The 17,338-nt window shown below is 64.0% G+C and overlaps 2 protein-coding genes across 2 annotated transcripts in view; both read right to left on the bottom strand.

Moving 5' to 3' along the window:
• Positions 1-2,339: 2,339 nt before the first annotated feature.
• Positions 2,340-5,410, bottom strand: ATP6V1F (ATPase H+ transporting V1 subunit F). The gene is made up of 2 exons (XM_065049404.1): positions 5,163-5,410; positions 2,340-3,838 (listed from the first exon to the last, which is right to left on the bottom strand). The coding sequence occupies exons 1-2, from the start codon at positions 5,381-5,383 to the stop codon at positions 3,637-3,639; spliced, it is 423 nt and encodes a 140-aa protein (XP_064905476.1). The 5' UTR covers positions 5,384-5,410; the 3' UTR covers positions 2,340-3,636.
• A 1,514-nt stretch (positions 5,411-6,924) lies between these two features.
• Positions 6,925-17,338, bottom strand: part of FLNC (filamin C) — a 59,226-nt gene continuing 48,812 nt past the window's right edge. The window contains 7 exon segments of the mRNA XM_065049401.1: positions 6,925-7,184; positions 8,125-8,328; positions 9,519-9,737; positions 11,240-11,416; positions 12,996-13,125; positions 14,457-14,572; positions 16,121-16,258. Coding sequence (XP_064905473.1) covers positions 6,997-7,184; positions 8,125-8,328; positions 9,519-9,737; positions 11,240-11,416; positions 12,996-13,125; positions 14,457-14,572; positions 16,121-16,258 — 1,172 coding nt within the window. The 3' untranslated portion in view covers positions 6,925-6,996.

The raw sequence follows: 17,338 nt of genomic DNA, 5'->3' as shown, positions 1-17,338 counted from the left end.
CCTGCCCTCCCTGCCTGTGCCCTGCGCTGCCTGTGCTGCCTGCACCGGGCGCTGCCTGTGGGCACCCTGAGTACACCCTGGGGGGAGCACCCATGTCAGGACATGAGCACCCATGTCAGGATATGAACACCCACATTGGGGTCCCAACACCTGTGTCTGGATGTGAACACCCACATTGGGGTCCCAACACCCATATCAGGATGTGAACACCCATGTTGGGGTGTCAGCACCCATGTCAGGATATGAACACCCATATTGGGGTCCCAACACCTGTGTCTGGATGTGAACACCCATATTGGGGTCCCAACACCCATATCAGGATGTGAACACCCATGTTGGGGTGTCAGCACCCATGTCAGGATATGAACACCCACATTGGGGTCCCAACACCCATATCAGGATGTGAACACCCATGTGGGGGTCCCAGCACCCATGTCAGGATATGAACACCCACATTGGGGTCCCAACACCCGTGTCTGGATGTGAACACCCATACTGGGATGTCAGCACCTGTGTCAGGATGTGAACACCCATACTGGGGTGTCAGCGCCCATGTCTGGATGTGAACACCCACATTGGGGTCCCAACACCCATGTCTGGATGTGAACACCCATACTGGGGTGTCAGCACTCGTGTCTGGATGTGAACACCCATACTGGGGTGTCAGGATGTGAACACCCATATTGGGGTGACAACACCCATGTTAGCATGTGAACACCTATATTGGGGTGTCAGCACCCGTGTCTGGATGTGAACACCCATGTTTGGGTCCCAGCACCTTATATTGGGATCTCAGCACCCATGTTTGGGTCCCAGCACCCATGTTAGGGTCTCATCACCCATGTTGCGGTCCTAGCACCCCTATCAGGTCCCAGCACCCATATCGGGACATAATCGCCTTATATTGGGATCTCAGCACCCATGGGGGGTCCCAGCACCCATACCAGGTCCCAGCACCCATGGGTGTCCCAGCCCGTCTCAGGTCCCAGCCCGGGGGGGCGGGGCGGGTGCCGGGCGTGTCCCTGGCGCTGAGCCGCTCTAAGCGGCTTTGGGGACAAAGAGGATCAAGGGACCGGCCCTGGGGACAGGTGGGGGGTGGCGGCACCCACGGCCAACCCCACCCGGGCCAACGGGGGGACCCAGGCGTCCGGGCCGCCAAACCGGGGGTCCCTTTGTCCTACACACCCAGCACCCCGAGACGGGGAGACAGTGGGGACATGGGGGGACAGGATGTGGGGCTGGGGACATGGGGAGACAGGGATATGAGGGGACAAGGATGTGGGGCTGGGGACCTGGGGGGTGGAGGACAACACGGGGACAAGGACGTGGGGGTGGGGACAGGGACATGGGGTTGGTGACATGGAGGGACAGGGACATGGGGCTCAGAGGGACAAGGCTGTGGGGCTGGGGACATGGGGATTTGGGACATGGAGGGACAAGGGGATCCAGGACATGGGGCACAGGGATGCGGGGCTAGAGAGGTGGGGGCCATGGTGGGCAGGGACACGGGCACTGGGGACATCAGGGGACAGGGTTGTGGGGCTGGGGACATGGGGGACAGGGGACACCAGGGGACAGGAGACACCAGGGGGCACAGGGGACCTTGTCCCTGCTGTCACCCCACGGTGGCCTGGGGGGTCCGGGGACAGGGGTTCAGGGTGTCCCTGTGTCATGTCCCTGTCACATGGTGTGTCCTTGTCCCTTCCCCCTGCCCCACAGTGTGTCCCCAAGCCATGTCACTCTCTCTCCCAGCACCCCATAGCGTGTCCCTGTGCCACATAGTGTGTCCCCAAGCCACGTCACTGTCCCTCCCCGTGCCCCATAGCATGTCCCTGTGCCCCACAGTGTGTCCCCAAGCCATGTCACTGTCCCTCCCAGTACCCGACAGTGTGTCCCCAAGCCATGTCACTGTCTCTCCCAGCACCCCATAGTGTGTCCCTGTGCCACATAGCATGTCCTCAAGCCATGTCACTGTCCCTCCACGTGCCCCATAGCGTGTCCCTAAGCCATGTCACTGTCCCTCCCAGCACCCCACAGTGTGTCCACGTGCCCCACAGTGTGTCCCCAAGCCATGTCACTGTCCCTCCCAGCACCCCACAGTGTGTCCCCAAGCCATGTCACAGTGTGTCCCCAAGCCATGTCACTGTCCCTCCCCGTGCCCCACAGCGTGTTCTTGTGCTCCCTCTCCCCGCCAAGGTCCATGCTTAGCTGTCCCCACCACTGTCCCCATGGCTGTCCCCATGTCCCCAACACTGTCCCCGTATCCCCACAGCTGTCCCTGTGTCCCCATTGCTGTCCCCGTGTCCCCACGGCGTGTCCCACAGAGCGGAGCAGGCGGCAGCGGTGACAGCACGTGTTGGTGACACACACCACTTTGGGAACACAATAAACACCACTCCAACCCCCACCCCAGGGTGTCACAGTCACGGTCACAGTGACAACACAAGTTCCTGGTGTCCTTGGGGTGTCCCCTCCCTGTCACCCCCCCGTCCAGGACAGGCAGAAACTGGCAGGAGCTGGATGGTGACACTTCCTTGTCATGCGGACACTGAGACAGTGTCATGGGGACAATGTCACAGGGCACCCATGGGACACCCAGCACCCACTGACCCCCCAGCACCCAGGGGTGGGACGGGGACCCTGGGGGACCCCCAGGATGGGGTGGGGACCCCTGGACTGGGGTGGGGACCCCTGTGGGGGTTCTGAGGTGAGAAAGGGACCCCCAGGGGAGGTTCCAGGTTGGGACAAGGACCCCTGGAGTGGGACAAGGGCCCCCGTGGGGTGTTCCTGGGTGGGATGGGGACCCCTGTGGTGGGGTGGAGACCCCCTGGGGGTGGTTCTGGGGTGGGACAGGGACCCCTATAGGGTGTTCTTGGGTGGGATGGGGACCCCCAGGAGAGGTTCTAGGTTTGGATGAGGATGCCTGGGGTGGGATGGTGACCCCTGTGGGGTGTTCCTTGGGTGGGATGGGGACCCCCAAGGTGGGGTTCTGGGGTGGGATGGGGACCCCTGGGGTGGGACAAGGACCCCCAGGGGTTGTCACTGGGTGGGACCAGGATCCCTATGTGGTGTTCCAGGGTGGGAGGGTGACCCCCGTGGGTTGTTCCTGGGTGGGACAGGGACCCCGGTGGGTTGTTCCTGGGTGTGGTGGGGACCCCCGGGGTGGGACAAGGACCCCCACGGATTGTCACTGGGTGGGACAAGGACCCCCAGGGGTTGTCACTGGGTGGGAGCAGGATCCCTATGCAGTGTTCCTGGGTGGGATGGGGACCCTCAAGGTGGGGTTCTGGGGTGGGATGGGGACCCCCACGGTGGGATGGGGACCCCGGTGGCTTGTTCCAGGGTGGGATGGGGACCCCTGTGGGCTGTTCCAGGGTGGGATGGCGACCCCTGTGGGCTGTTCCTGGGTGGGATGGGAACCCCGGTGGGTTGTTCCTGGGTGGGATGGCGACCCCGGTGGGGTGTTCCAGGGTGGGATGGGGACCCCCGTGGGCTGTTCCAGGGTGGGATGGGGACCCTGGTGGGCTGTTCCTGGGTGGGATGGGGACCCCCGTGGGCTCTTCCAGGGTGGGATGGGGACCCCCGTGGGCTCTTCCAGGGTGGGGTGGGGACCCCGGGCTGTCCCGGTGCGGGGTCCTAGCGCAGCTCGTCGGGGCTGAAGAGCCCCCGCGCCCGGCGCAGCACCGAGTCCTTGGCCGGGTCGTACGGGTGCTCCTTGGACGGGATCTCCAGCACGGCGGGCAGGGGGCGCGTGTGCGCCTCCACCGCGTGCCGGATCAGCTCGGCCAGCGATTGGCTGATCAGGATGATCCCGATGTCCTCGCGCGACACGAAACTCCTGGCGGGGGGGACAAGAGGGGACAATGAGGGGTCACATCCACACCCTGGGGTCACATCCACACCCTGGGGTCACATCATCCCCCCGGGGTCACACACACCCCCCTGGGCGTCCCCGTCTTGCTCCTGTCACCCTGTGCCCCCACCTTGTCCCCTGATGTCCCCAAGCCCCCATGTCCATGTCCCCCCATGTCCCCAGCCCCAGAGGTTTGTCACACACATCCCCTGGGGTCACACACACCCCCTGGGTGTCCCCGTCTCGCTCCTGTCACCCTGTGCCCCCGCCTTGTCCCCTGCCCCACACCCTGGTCCCCTGATGTCCCCAGTCCTCCAAGTCCCCAGCCCCAAATCCCTGTCCCCCCCATGTCCCAAATTGCCCCATGTCCCTGGCCCCATATCGCTGTCCCCACATGTCCCCAGTCCCCCTGTCCCCAGCCCCACACCCTGGTCCCCTGATGTCTCCAGTTCTCCAAGTCCCCAGGCCCAAATCCCTGTCCCCCCCATGTCCCAAATCGTCCCATGTCCCCAGCCCCATATCCCTGTCCCCCCATGTCCCAAATCGCCCCATGTCCCCGGCCCCATATCCCTGTCCCCACATGTCCCCAGTCCCACACCCTGGTCCCCTGATGTCTCCAGTCCTCCATGTCCCCAGCCCCACATCCCTGTCCCCCCATGTCCCCAATCCCCCTGTCCTCATCCCCACAGCCTTGTCCCTCTGAGCCCTATGTCCCTGTCCCTCCACATCCAAAATCTCCATGTCTCCAGCCCCACATCCCTGTCCCCCCATGTCCCAAATCCCCTTGTCCCCAGCCCCACAGCCTTGTCCCCTGGTGTCCCCAGACCCCCACATCCCGGTCCCTCTATGTCCCCAATCCCCCTGTCCCCAGCCCCACAGCCCTGTCCCCTGGTGTCCCCCACGTCCCTGTCTCCCACATCCCTGTCCCCCCCAGAGCTGGCCTGCAGGGGTGCCTGAGGACCCCCCCATTTTTGGGCTGCAGGGCCATGTCCTAAGGGTGGGGGGCAAAGGGACCCAGGCGTCCGGCCCCCAACATCCCCCCCCGACCGGGGACACTTGAGACCCCCCGAACTCCCCCTCCATGGCCTCCCCAAACGGGGGCTCCTGGTTCTCCCGGGACCCCCCAATCCGTAGGACCCTCCCCATGCTTTGCGACCCCCCCAATCCTCGGGACCTGAGACACCCCCATATCCCAGGACCCCCCAATTCCCCGGTCACCCCCGTGCCCTGGACCCCCATAATCCTGGGGACCCCCCATGACCCGAGCCCCCAACGCCCCTCTAGACCCCCACTGGCCCCCCGTTCCCACCGGAAGGTCTCCTCGATCTCGGCCAGGCTGGTTTCCTTCTCCACCACCAGGAAGTTGGGCTTGCGGTGCTTGTCCAGCTCCCCCACGCCCCCGAGCAGGAACCCGGTCACCGTGTCCTCGTCCCCCAGCACCGCGATCAGCTTCCCGCGCCCCGACATCGCGACAGCGGCGACAGCGACACCGCCGGGACGCCGCTTCCGGGAGACGCCGCCGCTGCGCATGCGCCGCCGCGCAGGACACGCCTCTTCGCCCTGGCCACGCCCACCGTCGCCCCGGCAACGGCGCTGTCGCCCCGCCCACTCCGCTATTTCTAGCACGGCGGCCGCACAGGACACGCCCCCTCTCATTTGGTCACACCCACTGTCGCCCCGGCAACGACGCTGTCGCCCCGCCCACACAGTGTCTGGCACGGCCGTTGGCCACGCCCCGCCGTAGTGGCCCCGCCCCTCGCTCAGCGCCCGTTGCTGTTCTGGTCCCGCTCCCGCAGTTCTGGCCCCGCCCCGTCGCGCTGGTCCCGCCCCTCGCTCAACGCCCGTCGCTACTTCTGGCCCCACCCTCTGCACCGTAACTCCGCCCCCGTGCGCAGCGCTTGGCGCGCATGCGCAGTGCGCAGTGCCCTTGAGCGGACGCGGGCTCCCGGTGACACCCCGTGTCCCGAGCGCCCCCCCCCCCGGGCACGGACGCCCCAGCCGCTCGGGGCCTGACCCGGACGCCCCGAACCCCCATTTCCTGCCATGGCCCTGCCCCCGGACCTCAATGTCCTGCGCTGGAGTCCCCCAGAACCCCCCCCGGACCTCAATGTCCTGCGCTGAAGTCCTCCAGAACCCCCCCGGACCTCAATGTCCTGCGCTGGAGTCCCCCAGAACCCCCCCGGACCTCAATGTCCTGCGCTGGAGTCCCCCAGAACCCCCCCGGACCTCAATGTCCTGCGCTGGAGTCCCCCAGAACCCCCCCGGACCTCAATGTCCTCCGCTGGAGTCCCCCAGAACCCCCCCGGACCTCAATGTCCTGCGCTGAAGTCCTCCAGAACCCCCCCGGACCTCAATGTCCTGCGCTGGAGTCCCCCAGAACCCCCTCGGACCTCAATGTCCTGCGCTGGAGTCCCCCAGAACCCCCCCGGACCTCAATGTCCCCCCTTAGACGCCCCCAGCCCGCCCCGCAATGACCACGTCACCCTGACTCTCCCAGTGCTTTATTGGGGGGGGGTCCAGGATCCCTTAGGGATCCCCCAGGACCCTCCCCCGGACACCGATGTGCTGCCCAGACTCCCCCCCCGGAACCCCAGTTTCTTGCCATGGACTCTCTCAATACCCCAATGTCCTGCCCAGGCCCCCCCGAACCCCAATTTGCCCCCGCCCACAATGACCACATCACCCCAACTCTCCCAGTGCTTTATTGCCGGGGGCGCCAGGACCCATTTGGGACCCCTTAGGGACCCCTAGGACACCATGGTCCAGCCCTAGACCCCCCAAGATCCCCCCCAACCCAAAAGTCCCCTCCAGACCCCCCGGACCCTTCAATTCCCCAGACCCCCCCCCCAATGACCACATCACCCCTGCTCTCCCAGTGCTTTATTGTCGGGGGCTCCAGGACCCCTTAGAGACCCCCCAGGACGCCACTGTCTGGCCCTGAGCACCCCCCAACCCAAATGTCCTGCCGTGGACCCCCGCAGGACTCCCCCAATGTCCTTCTCTGGACCCCCCCCCAACCCAAATGTCCCCCCCAGACCCCCCAATTCCCCCCACAATGACCACATCACCCCGGCTCTCCCAGTGCTTTATTGTCGGGGGCTCCAGCACCCCTGGGTGCCCCCGGGGGGGGGGTTTTGGGGGGGTCAGGGCACGGTGACCCGGTAGGGGCTGCCGGGGACGTTGTCGTCCCCCCAGCGCAGGATGACGACATAATCGCCCTTCTCCTTCACCGTGTACGTCACGTTGTACAGCCGGTTCCCCACGTGCTTCACGTAAACCTCCTCGCACGGGGTCTTGGGGCCGTGCACCCCCACCATCAGCATGTTGGTGCCTGAGGGGCACGGGGGGGTCAGCACCGACCCCCTCCCAAACCCCCCAGACCCCTAAATCCATCTAGGACCCCCCTATGGGCACCCCCACCATCAGCATGTTGGTGCCTGGGGGGCACGGGGGGATCAGCACCGACCCCCTCCCAAACCCCCCAGACCCCTAAATCCATCCAGGACCCCCCTATGGGCACCCCCACCATCAGCATGTTGGTGGCTGGGGGGCACGGGGGGATCAGCACCGACCCCCTCCCAAACCCCCCAGAGCCCCCCAGACCCCTAAATCCATCCAGGACCCCCCTATGGGCACCCCCACCATCAGCATGTTGGTGCCTGGGGGGCATGGGGGGATCAGCACCGACCCCCTCCCAAACCCCCCAGAGCGCCCCAGACCCCTAAATCCATCCAGGACCCCCCTACGGGCACCCCCACCATCAGCATGTTGGTGGCTGGGGGGCACCGGGGGGTCAGCACTGACCCCCTCCCAAACCCCCCAGAGTCCCCCAGACCCCCAAATCCCCAGACATCAGCACCCCCACCATCAGCATGCTGGTGCCTGGGGGTCACTGGGGGGCTCAGCACCAACCCCGGGACCCACCCCTGAAACACCCCAGAGCCCCCCACCCCCTCTACTGACCCATCACTTCCCCTCCCAGACCCCCCAGGACCCCCTAAATCCCCCTGAAAACCCCCAGAAACCCCCTCACCTGCCCTTCCAGCCCCCCCAGGACCCCCCCATATCCTCCTGGTGACCCATAACTTCCTCCCCAGGGCCCCCCCAGACCCCTCCATATCCCCCTGTTGACCCATCACTTCCCCTTTCAGGACCCTCAGGACCCCCCAAATCCCCCCCAAACCCCCCAGAACCCCCCTCACCTCCCCCCCCAGGACCCCTAAGCGCCCCCCACCCCCCAAGCCCCCCCGGACCCCCATTCTCCCCCTTACCGGCCTTGCTGCAGTCCACGGTGAAGTGGTTCTTCTGCCCCAGCAGCGCGGTGGCCAGGCCGGGTCCCCGCGCCACCACCTTCCCCGCGTCCGACGAGAACTTGGGGACACCCCCGAACGGGGGGACGCCCCCGCCCCGCGTCACCGTCTCCACCAGCACCGTGGAGGTCTCGTGCAGGCTGTGGCCCCCCGAGAGACGTGGGCCTGGGAGGGGGACAGCGTCAGGGACAGCGTGGGGACACCCCCATGGCACCCTGGGGTCTGTATCGCCCCAGGGACGTCCCATGATGTCACCTTGGGGACACCCCCATGTCACCTTGGGACACCCCATAGTGACGTCTTGGGGTCTGTATCAATCACCCCAGGGACACCCCATTGTGTCACCTTGGGGACACCCCATGATGTCACTTTGGGGACACCCCATAGCTTCACCTTGGGGATTCTCCATTGTGACACCCTAGGGACACCCCATGATGTCACCTTGGGACACCCCATCAAGTCACCTTGGGGATTCTCCATTGTGACACCCCAGGGACACCCCATTGTGTCACCTTTGGGACACCCTGTCATGTCACCCGAGGGACATCCCCATCATGTCACCTTGGGGTTTGTGTGACCCCAGGGACACCCCATTGTGTCATCTTGGGAACACCCCCATGTCACCTTGGGACACCCCATAGTGACATCTTGGGGTCTGTATCACCCCAGGGACACCCCATTGTGTCATCTTGGGAACACCCCCATGTCACCTTGGGACACCCCATAGTGACATCTTGGGGTCTGTATCACCCTGGGAACACCCCATGATGTCACCTTGGAACACCCATCATGTCACCTTGGGGATTCTCCACTGTGACACCCCAAGGACACCCCATGATGTCACCTTGGGGACACCCCATCATGTCACCCTGGGACACCCCATCATGTCACCCTGGGACACCCCATAGTGTCACCCTGGGGACAGCCATCATGTCACCTTGGGGATTCTCCATTGTGACACCCCAGGGACACCCCATTGTGTCACATCAGGGACACCCCATCATGTTACCCCAGGGACATCCCCATCATGTCACCTTGGGGATTCTCCATTGTGACAGCCAGGGGACATCCTGTCATGTCATCCTGGGGATCTGTGTCACCCCAGGGACACCCCATCATGTCATCCTGAGGGTCCTCATGTCACCTCAGGGACACTCCATCGTGTCACCTTGGATACCACCTGTCACAGAACCCTGGGGACACCCCATAGCTCCACCTTGGGGACCCCCCATCATGTCACCTCGGGGAGTCTCCATCACACCACTCCATTGACTCCCTGTCACCCTCCCTTGGAGACCCCCCACTCCCACCACCCTGGGGACCCCCTGTCTCCCCCCGGTGACCCCCGTCCGTACCGGTGACCTTGACCTTGAAGGGGCTGCCCACGATGTGGTGGGGGCCGCCGTACTTGATGGAGATGAGGTAGTTGCCGGGGGCCATGGGGGTGTAAGTGACGCGGTGGCCCTCGGGACACTCCACGCAGTCCAGCTTCACCTTGGAGGGGCCATCGATGGTGACGGCCAGTGCCCCCGCGCCCGCGTTGGCCGTCTGCACCAGGAACTCCGAGCACACACCTGGGGACAGGGGGACCGTGTGGGGACCTGCCACCAGACATGGGCACGGCCCCACGGACACCACCCATGGCCATGTCCCCATGGACACCACCCATGGTCATGTCACCATTGACAGTGCTTTTGGCCACGCCCCCATTGACACCAACCATGGCCACGTCCCCATGGACACCTCCTATGGCCATGTCACCATTGCCAACTCCTCATGGCTGTGTCACCATTGCCACCACCTATGGTCACGTCACCACTGCCACCACCCCATGGTCATGGTACTGACCGTAGCCATGTCCCAAGTGCCACCACCCCACAGCTACATCCCCACGGGCATGTCCCCATTGCCACCACCATGGCCATGTCCCCACCACCATGGCCATGTCCCCATCGCCACCACGCCAGGGGCACAGCCATGTCCCCATCACCACCCTCCCATGGCCATGAAGTTGACCATGTCTGTGTACCCACCACCCCCCTACAACTATGTCCTCACAGCCATGTCCCCCGTGCCACCACCCACCCCATGGCCACGTCCTCATTACCACCACCCCAAGCTGTGGCTCCACGTCATGGCCATGTCCCCAGTGCCACCACCCCAAGCCATGGCTCCATGCCATGGCCATGTTGCCCATGCCACTACCCCATGGTCACGTCCCCATTGCCACCAGACCAAGCTGTGGCTCCACGTCATAGCCATATACCCATTGTCACCATCCCAAGCTGTGGCTCCACGTCATGGCCATGTCCCCAGTGCCACCACCCCATGGCCACATCCCCATTGTCAGCACCCCAAGCTGTGGCTCCACACCATGGCCATGTCCCCAGTGCCACCACCCCATGGCCACGTCCCCATTGTCAGCACCCCAAGCTGTGGCTCCACACCATGGTCATGTCCCCAGTGCCACCATCCCATGGCCACGTCCCCACTGTCAGCACCCCAAGCTGTGGCTCCACGCCATGGCCCCATTGCCACCAGCCCAAGCTATGGCTCCACCCCATGGCCATGTCCCCCATTGTCACCACCCAAAGCTGTGGTTCCACGTCATTGCCACCAGCCCAAGCTGTGGCTCCATGCCATGGCCATGTCCCCATTGCCACCACCCCAAGCTGTGGCTCCACGTCATGGCCATGTCCCCAGTGCCACCACCCCATGGCCACGTCCCATTGTCACCATCCAAAGCTGTGGCTCCATGCCATGGCCATGTCTCCAGTGCCACCACCCCATGGCCACGTCCCATTGTCACCATCCCAAGCTGTGGCTCCACATCATTGCCACCAGCCCAAGCTATGGCTCCACACCATGGCCACATCCCCATTGCCACCAGCCCAAGCCATGGCTCCACGCCATGGCCATGTCCCCATTGTCACCACCTCAACCCACAGGCCCATGGCACAGCCACATCCCCACTGCCACCCCCAAACCATCACGTCCCCACCACCACCGTGGCCACGTCCTTAACCCCACACCCATGCCCCCTTGTCCCCGGTCCGCGCTGGGTCCCCGGTGTCACCTGTGATGCCCCCCTCGAGGCCGGGCCCGTAGGCGGTGACGAGCCCCGGGTCCCCGGCCTGGCTCTGCTCGCCCACGCGGATGTTGAAGGGGCTCCCGGGGACGTGGCGCCCGTTGAAGCGCAGGTCGATGGAGTGCACGCCGTTCTCCCGCGGCAGGAACCCGATGGCGTACTTGTCTGTGGGGACACCGCGTCACCGCCTGTCCCCATGGCCCCGTGTCCCCACAGCTCTGTGTCCCCTGTGTCCCCACGGCCCTGTGTCCCCATGGCTCTGTGTCCGCTGTGTCCCCACTGCCCTGCATCCCCTGTGTCCCCATGGCCCCACATCCCCTGTGTCGCCACGGCCCCATGTCCCCACGGCCCTGTGTCCCATGTGTCCCCACGACCCTGTGTCCCCACGGCCCCGTGTCCCCTGTGTCCCCACAGCCCCACATTTCCTGTGTCCCCATGGCCCCACATCCTCTGTGTCCCCACAGCCCTGTGTCCCCACAGCCCTGCACCCCCTGTGTCCCCGTGTCCCCTGTGTCAGTCCATCCCCACATCCCCAAATGTCCCATGTCCCATGCCCATGTCCCATCTCATGTCCCCCATGTCCTGCATCCCTGGTGTCCCTGTGTCCTCATGTCCCCATGTCTTGATGTCCCATGTCCTGATGTCCCCACACTCCATACCCAGTGTCCTCATGTTCCCCCACCCCATGTCCTGTGTCCCCATATCACCATGCCCCATGTCCCACATCCCCTGTGTCCCCATATCCCCACACCCCACGTCCCCATGTCCTGCATCCCCTGTGTCCTTATATCCCCATGCCCCTGTGTCCTGCATCCTCTGTGTCCCCATGCCCCAAGACCTATGTATGTCCCCGTGTCCCCACGTCCTGCATCCCTTGTGTCCCCTTGTCCCCATGGCCCCAAGCCCCATGCACTGTGTCCCTATGCCTGATGTTCCCGTGTCACCATGTCCGCATGTCCAGTGTCCCCCTGTCCCCATGCCCCAAGCCCTATGTCCCAGTGTCCCCACACCCCATTCTCCATGTCTCGTGTCCCCATGCCCTGTGTCCCCATGTCCTTGTGTCCTGTTTCCCCACATCCTCATGCCCCATGCCCTGTGTCCCCAAGTCCTCACGTCCCCACACCCCTTGTCCCTGTGTCCAATGTCCCCACACCCCATGTCCTCATGTCCCCACACCCCATGTCCCCGTGTCCTGCATCCCCTGTGTCCCCAAGTCCTCATGCTCCCATGGCTGTTGTCCCTGTGTCCAATGTCCTCACACCCTGTGTCCTCTGTCCCCATGCCCTGTGTCCCCACACCCCATGTCCTCATGTCCCCAAGTCCTCATGTTCCTATGGCCATTGTCCCTGTGTCATATGTCCCCACACCCCATGTCCCCACACCCCAAGCCCCCCATCCCAGTGTCCCCAGTCCCATGTCCCCGTCCCAGTGTCCCCAGTCATATGTCCCCAGACCCTGTGTCCCCAGTCCCCGTGTCCCCAGTCCCGTGTCCCCATCCCAGTGTCCCCAGTCCCCGTGTCTCCAGACACCGTGTCCCCAGTCCCGTGTCCCCAGTCCTGTGTCCTCAGACCCTGTGTCCCCAGACCCCGTGTCCCCAGTCTCCCTGTCCCCATCCCAGTGTCCCCAGACCCCATGTCCCCAGTCCCCGTGTCCCCGTCCCAGTGTCCCCAGTCCCATGACCCCGTCCCAGTGTCCCGAGTCCTGTGTCCCCGTCCCGGTGTCCCCTGTCCCCGTCCCCGCGCACCGCTGTCCAGCTCGGACACGTAGCACTCCTCCACCACCCCGGCCGGCGTGTGCACTTTGGCGTCGATGACGCCGCGCGCCCCATTCAGCTGCACCGCGAAGGACGCCGGCTGGTTCACCGTCACCGCCTCCTGCGGGGACACCGCCGCCGTCACCACGGGGGTGACACGTGAGCCCAGGGTGGCTCAGGGGGACATGGGGGACACAGGGTGGCACCAGGGATGTCACCATGGTGGGATCCCAGGGGTGGCACATGGGTTCAGGGGGGCTCAGGGGTGACACAGGGTGGCACCAGGGATGTCACCATGGTGGGATCCCAGGTGTGACACATGGGTTCAGGGGGGCTCAGGGGGACATGGGGGACAAGGGGTGACATGGGGCAGGGGGCACAGGGGTGACATGAGGTTGCAGGGTGGCCCAGGGGGGACACAGGGAACACAAGGGTGGCACATGGCAAGGGGCACAGCGGTGAAATGGGGGACACAGGCTGGCACCAGGGATGTCACCATGGTGGGATCCCAGGGGTGACACATGGGCTCAGGGGGGCTCAGGGGGACATGGGGAACACAGGGTGGCACCAGGGATGTCACTATGGTGGGATCCCAGGGGTGACACATGGGTTCAGGGGGGCTCAGGGGGACAAGGGGTGACATGGGGCAGGGGGCACAGAGGTGACATGAAGTTGCAGGGTGGCCCAGAGGGGACACAGGAGACACAAGGGTGGCATACGGCAAGGGGCACAGCGGTGAAATGGAGGACACAGGGTGGCACCAGGAATGTCACCATGGTGGGATGACAGGGGTGACACATGGGTTCAGGGGGACTCAGGGGGACATGGGGAACACAGGGTGGCACCAGGGATGTCACTATGGTGGGATCCCAGGGGTGACACATGGGTTCAGGGGGGCTCAGGGGGACAAGGGGTGACATGGGGCAGGGGGCACAGAGGTGACATGAAGTTGCAGGGTGGCCCAGAGGGGACACAGGAGACACAAGGGTGGCATACGGCAAGGGGCACAGCGGTGAAATGGAGGACACAGGGTGGCACCAGGAATGTCACCATGGTGGGATGACAGGGGTGGCACAGGGGCTCAGGGTGGCTCAGGGGGACATGGGGCAGGGTGGCCCAGGGGTGACACAGGGGACACAAGGGTGGCACATGGCAAGGGGCACAGCGGTGAAATGGGGGACACAGGGTGGCACCAGGGATGTCACCATGGTGGGATCCCAGGGGTGACACATGGGCTCAGGATGGCCCAGGGGTGACACAGGGGTGCAGGGTGGCCCAGGGGTGACATGTGGGACCCAGGGGGGACACAGGGTGGCACCAAGGTGGGGAGTCCCAAGGGTGACACAAGGACACAAGGTGGCCCGCGGGGGGACACAGGGGACCCAGAGGTGACCCCAGCGGTCCCAGGCGTGGCTGGGGAGCCCAGGGGTGACAGCGGGTGACAGCGGTGACCTGCATGCTGGTAACAGTGAGGCGCCGGGCGTCATCCGAGTGCGAGGCCACCGGCACCACGAAGGGGCTGTCGGGGATGTGCTCCTCGTTGAACTTGATGGACACCTCGTAGTCACCTGGGGACAGTGGGGACACCATGTGGGGACAGCAGGGACACCATGTGGGGACACCCGCGCATGGGGACACCCTCCCATGGGGGACAACTTCGCATGGGGACAACCCTTCCCAAGGGGACACTGTGATATGGGGAGGACCCTCACATGGGGACCTTCTTGCACAGGGACATCCTCACCTGGGGACACTGTGACCTGGGGACACCCTCACACAGGGGACAACTTCACAAGGGGACATTCTCACTTGGGGGCACTCTTGCATTGACAGGACCGTCACATGGGGACCTTCTTCCATGGGGACATCCTTGCCTGGGGACACTGTCACTTGGGGACACCCTCACATGGGGACAACTTTACAAGGGGACATCCTCACCTGGGGACACCCTTGCACAGGGACATTTGCATATGGGGACACTTGCATGGAGGGGACCCTTGCAAAGGGACATCCTCACTTGGGGACACTCTTGCAAGGGGACAGTCTTGCATGGGGACACCCTCACTTGGGGACACTGTCACATGGGGACATCCTTACTTGGGGCACTGTAACCTGAGGACACCCTCACATGGGGACACTGTTGCATGGGGACACTGTCACTTGGGGACACCCTTGCACAGGGACATTTGCACATGGGGACACTTGTATGGAGGGGACCCTTGCAAAGGGACATCCTCACTTGGGGACACTCTTGGAAGGGACAGTCTTGCATGGGGACACCCTCACTTGGGGACACTGTCACATGGCGACATCCTTACTTGGGGCACTGTAACCTGAGGACACCCTCACATGGGGACACTGTTGCATGGGGACACTGTCACTTGGGGACACCCTTGCACAGGGACATTTGCACATGGGGACACTTGTATGGAGGGGACCCTTGCAAAGGGACATCCTCACCTGGGGACACTCTTGGAAGGGACAGTCTTGCATGAGGACACTCTCACTTGGGGACACTGTCACTTGGGGACACCCTTGCACAGGGACATTCACACATGGGGACACTTGTAGGGAGGGGACCCTTGCAAAGAGACATCCTCAATTGGGGACACTCTTGCAAGGGGGCACTCTTGCATGGGGACACCCTCACATGGGGACACTGTCACATGGGGACATCCTTACTTGGGGACACTGTAACCTGAGGACATCCTCACTTGGAGACATTCTTGCAAGGGGACAGTCTTGCATGGGGACACCTTTGCATGGGGACATTCGCACATGGGGACACTTGTATGGAGGGGACCCTTGCAAAGGGACATCCTCACTTGGGAACACTCTTGGAAGGGGACAGTCTTGCATAGGGACACCATCACTTGGGGACACTGTCACACGGGGACATCTTTACTTGGGGACATCCTCACCTGGGGACACTCTTGCATGGGGACACCTTCACATGGGGACACTGTCACATGGGGACACCCTCACACAGGGACACCCTTGCATGGGGACATTCTCGCATGGAGGGGTTCAGGGTAGCTTGGGGGGCTCGGGGGTGGCTGGGGAGGTTTGGGGGGGCTCGGGGGTCCCTGGGTGTCTGGGGGGGGCGGTGCACCCACCGGGCTCCTGCACGAGGTAGGACACCCCGCAGGACCCGTCCTTGCGGTCCTCGAAGGAGATCTCAGCCTTGCTGGGCCCCTCCACGGCGATGGAGAGCCCCCCCGCGCCCGCCTCGCGCGTCCAGATGCTGAACTCGGCTGGGGGACACGCACCCGTGGGTGACAGTGACACCCCAACACACACACACACACACACACACACGGGTGACAGTGACATCCCCACCCCAACACACAGACATACATACATACAGGTGACAGTGACACCCCCCTGAACACACATACACACACATGGGTGACACCCCCCCAAACACACAGACACACAAATGTGCTCCCATACTGCCCACCCATAGCACCCATCGCCCCCCAAGTGCCCCCATCACCCCCATAGAACCCATACACCCCCCATAGCACCCAGACCCCCCCATAGCACCCATACATCCCCTATAGCACCCAGACCCCCCCAACTGCACCCATACCCTCCCATAGCACCCATCCACCCCCCACAGCCCATCCACCCCCCATTTCACTTCTACCCCCCCATAGCTCCCACACCCCCATAGCTCCCACACCCCTCATTGACCCCCCACCCCCCATTTCACTTCTACCCCCCCACAGCCCATCCACCCCCCATTTCACTTCTACCCCCACATAGCTCCCACACCCCCCATTTCACTTCTACCTCCCCATAGCTCCCACACCCCCCATAACTCCCCCATTTCACTTCTACCCCCTCATATCTCCCACACCCCCATAGCCCCCACACCCCCCATTTCACTTCTACCCCCCATAGCTCCCACATCCCCATAGCTCCCACACCCCTCATTGACCCCCCACCCCCCATTTCACTTCTACCCCCCCACAGCCCATCCACCCCCCATTTCACTTCTACCCCCACATAGCTCCCACACCCCCCATTTCACTTCTACCTCCCCATAGCTCCCACACCCCCCATAACTCCCCCATTTCACTTCTACCCCCTCATAGCTCCCACACCCCCATAGCCCCCACACCCCCCATTTCACTTCTACCCCCCATAGCTCCCACATCCCCATAGCTCCCACACCCCCTATAGCCCCCCCACCCCCCATTCCACTTCTACCCCCCTATTGCCCCCAGACCCCCCCATTCCACTTCTACTCCCCCATAGCCCCCACACTCCCCATTTCACTTCTACCCCCCATAGCTCCCACACCCCCATAGCTCCCACACCCCCCATTT

The sequence above is a fragment of the Columba livia genome, chromosome 1 (assembly GCF_036013475.1).
Source record: "Columba livia isolate bColLiv1 breed racing homer chromosome 1, bColLiv1.pat.W.v2, whole genome shotgun sequence".
In the NCBI taxonomy this organism is placed as follows: domain Eukaryota; kingdom Metazoa; phylum Chordata; class Aves; order Columbiformes; family Columbidae; genus Columba; species Columba livia.
This window is presented reverse-complemented; position numbering and strand designations above follow the sequence as displayed.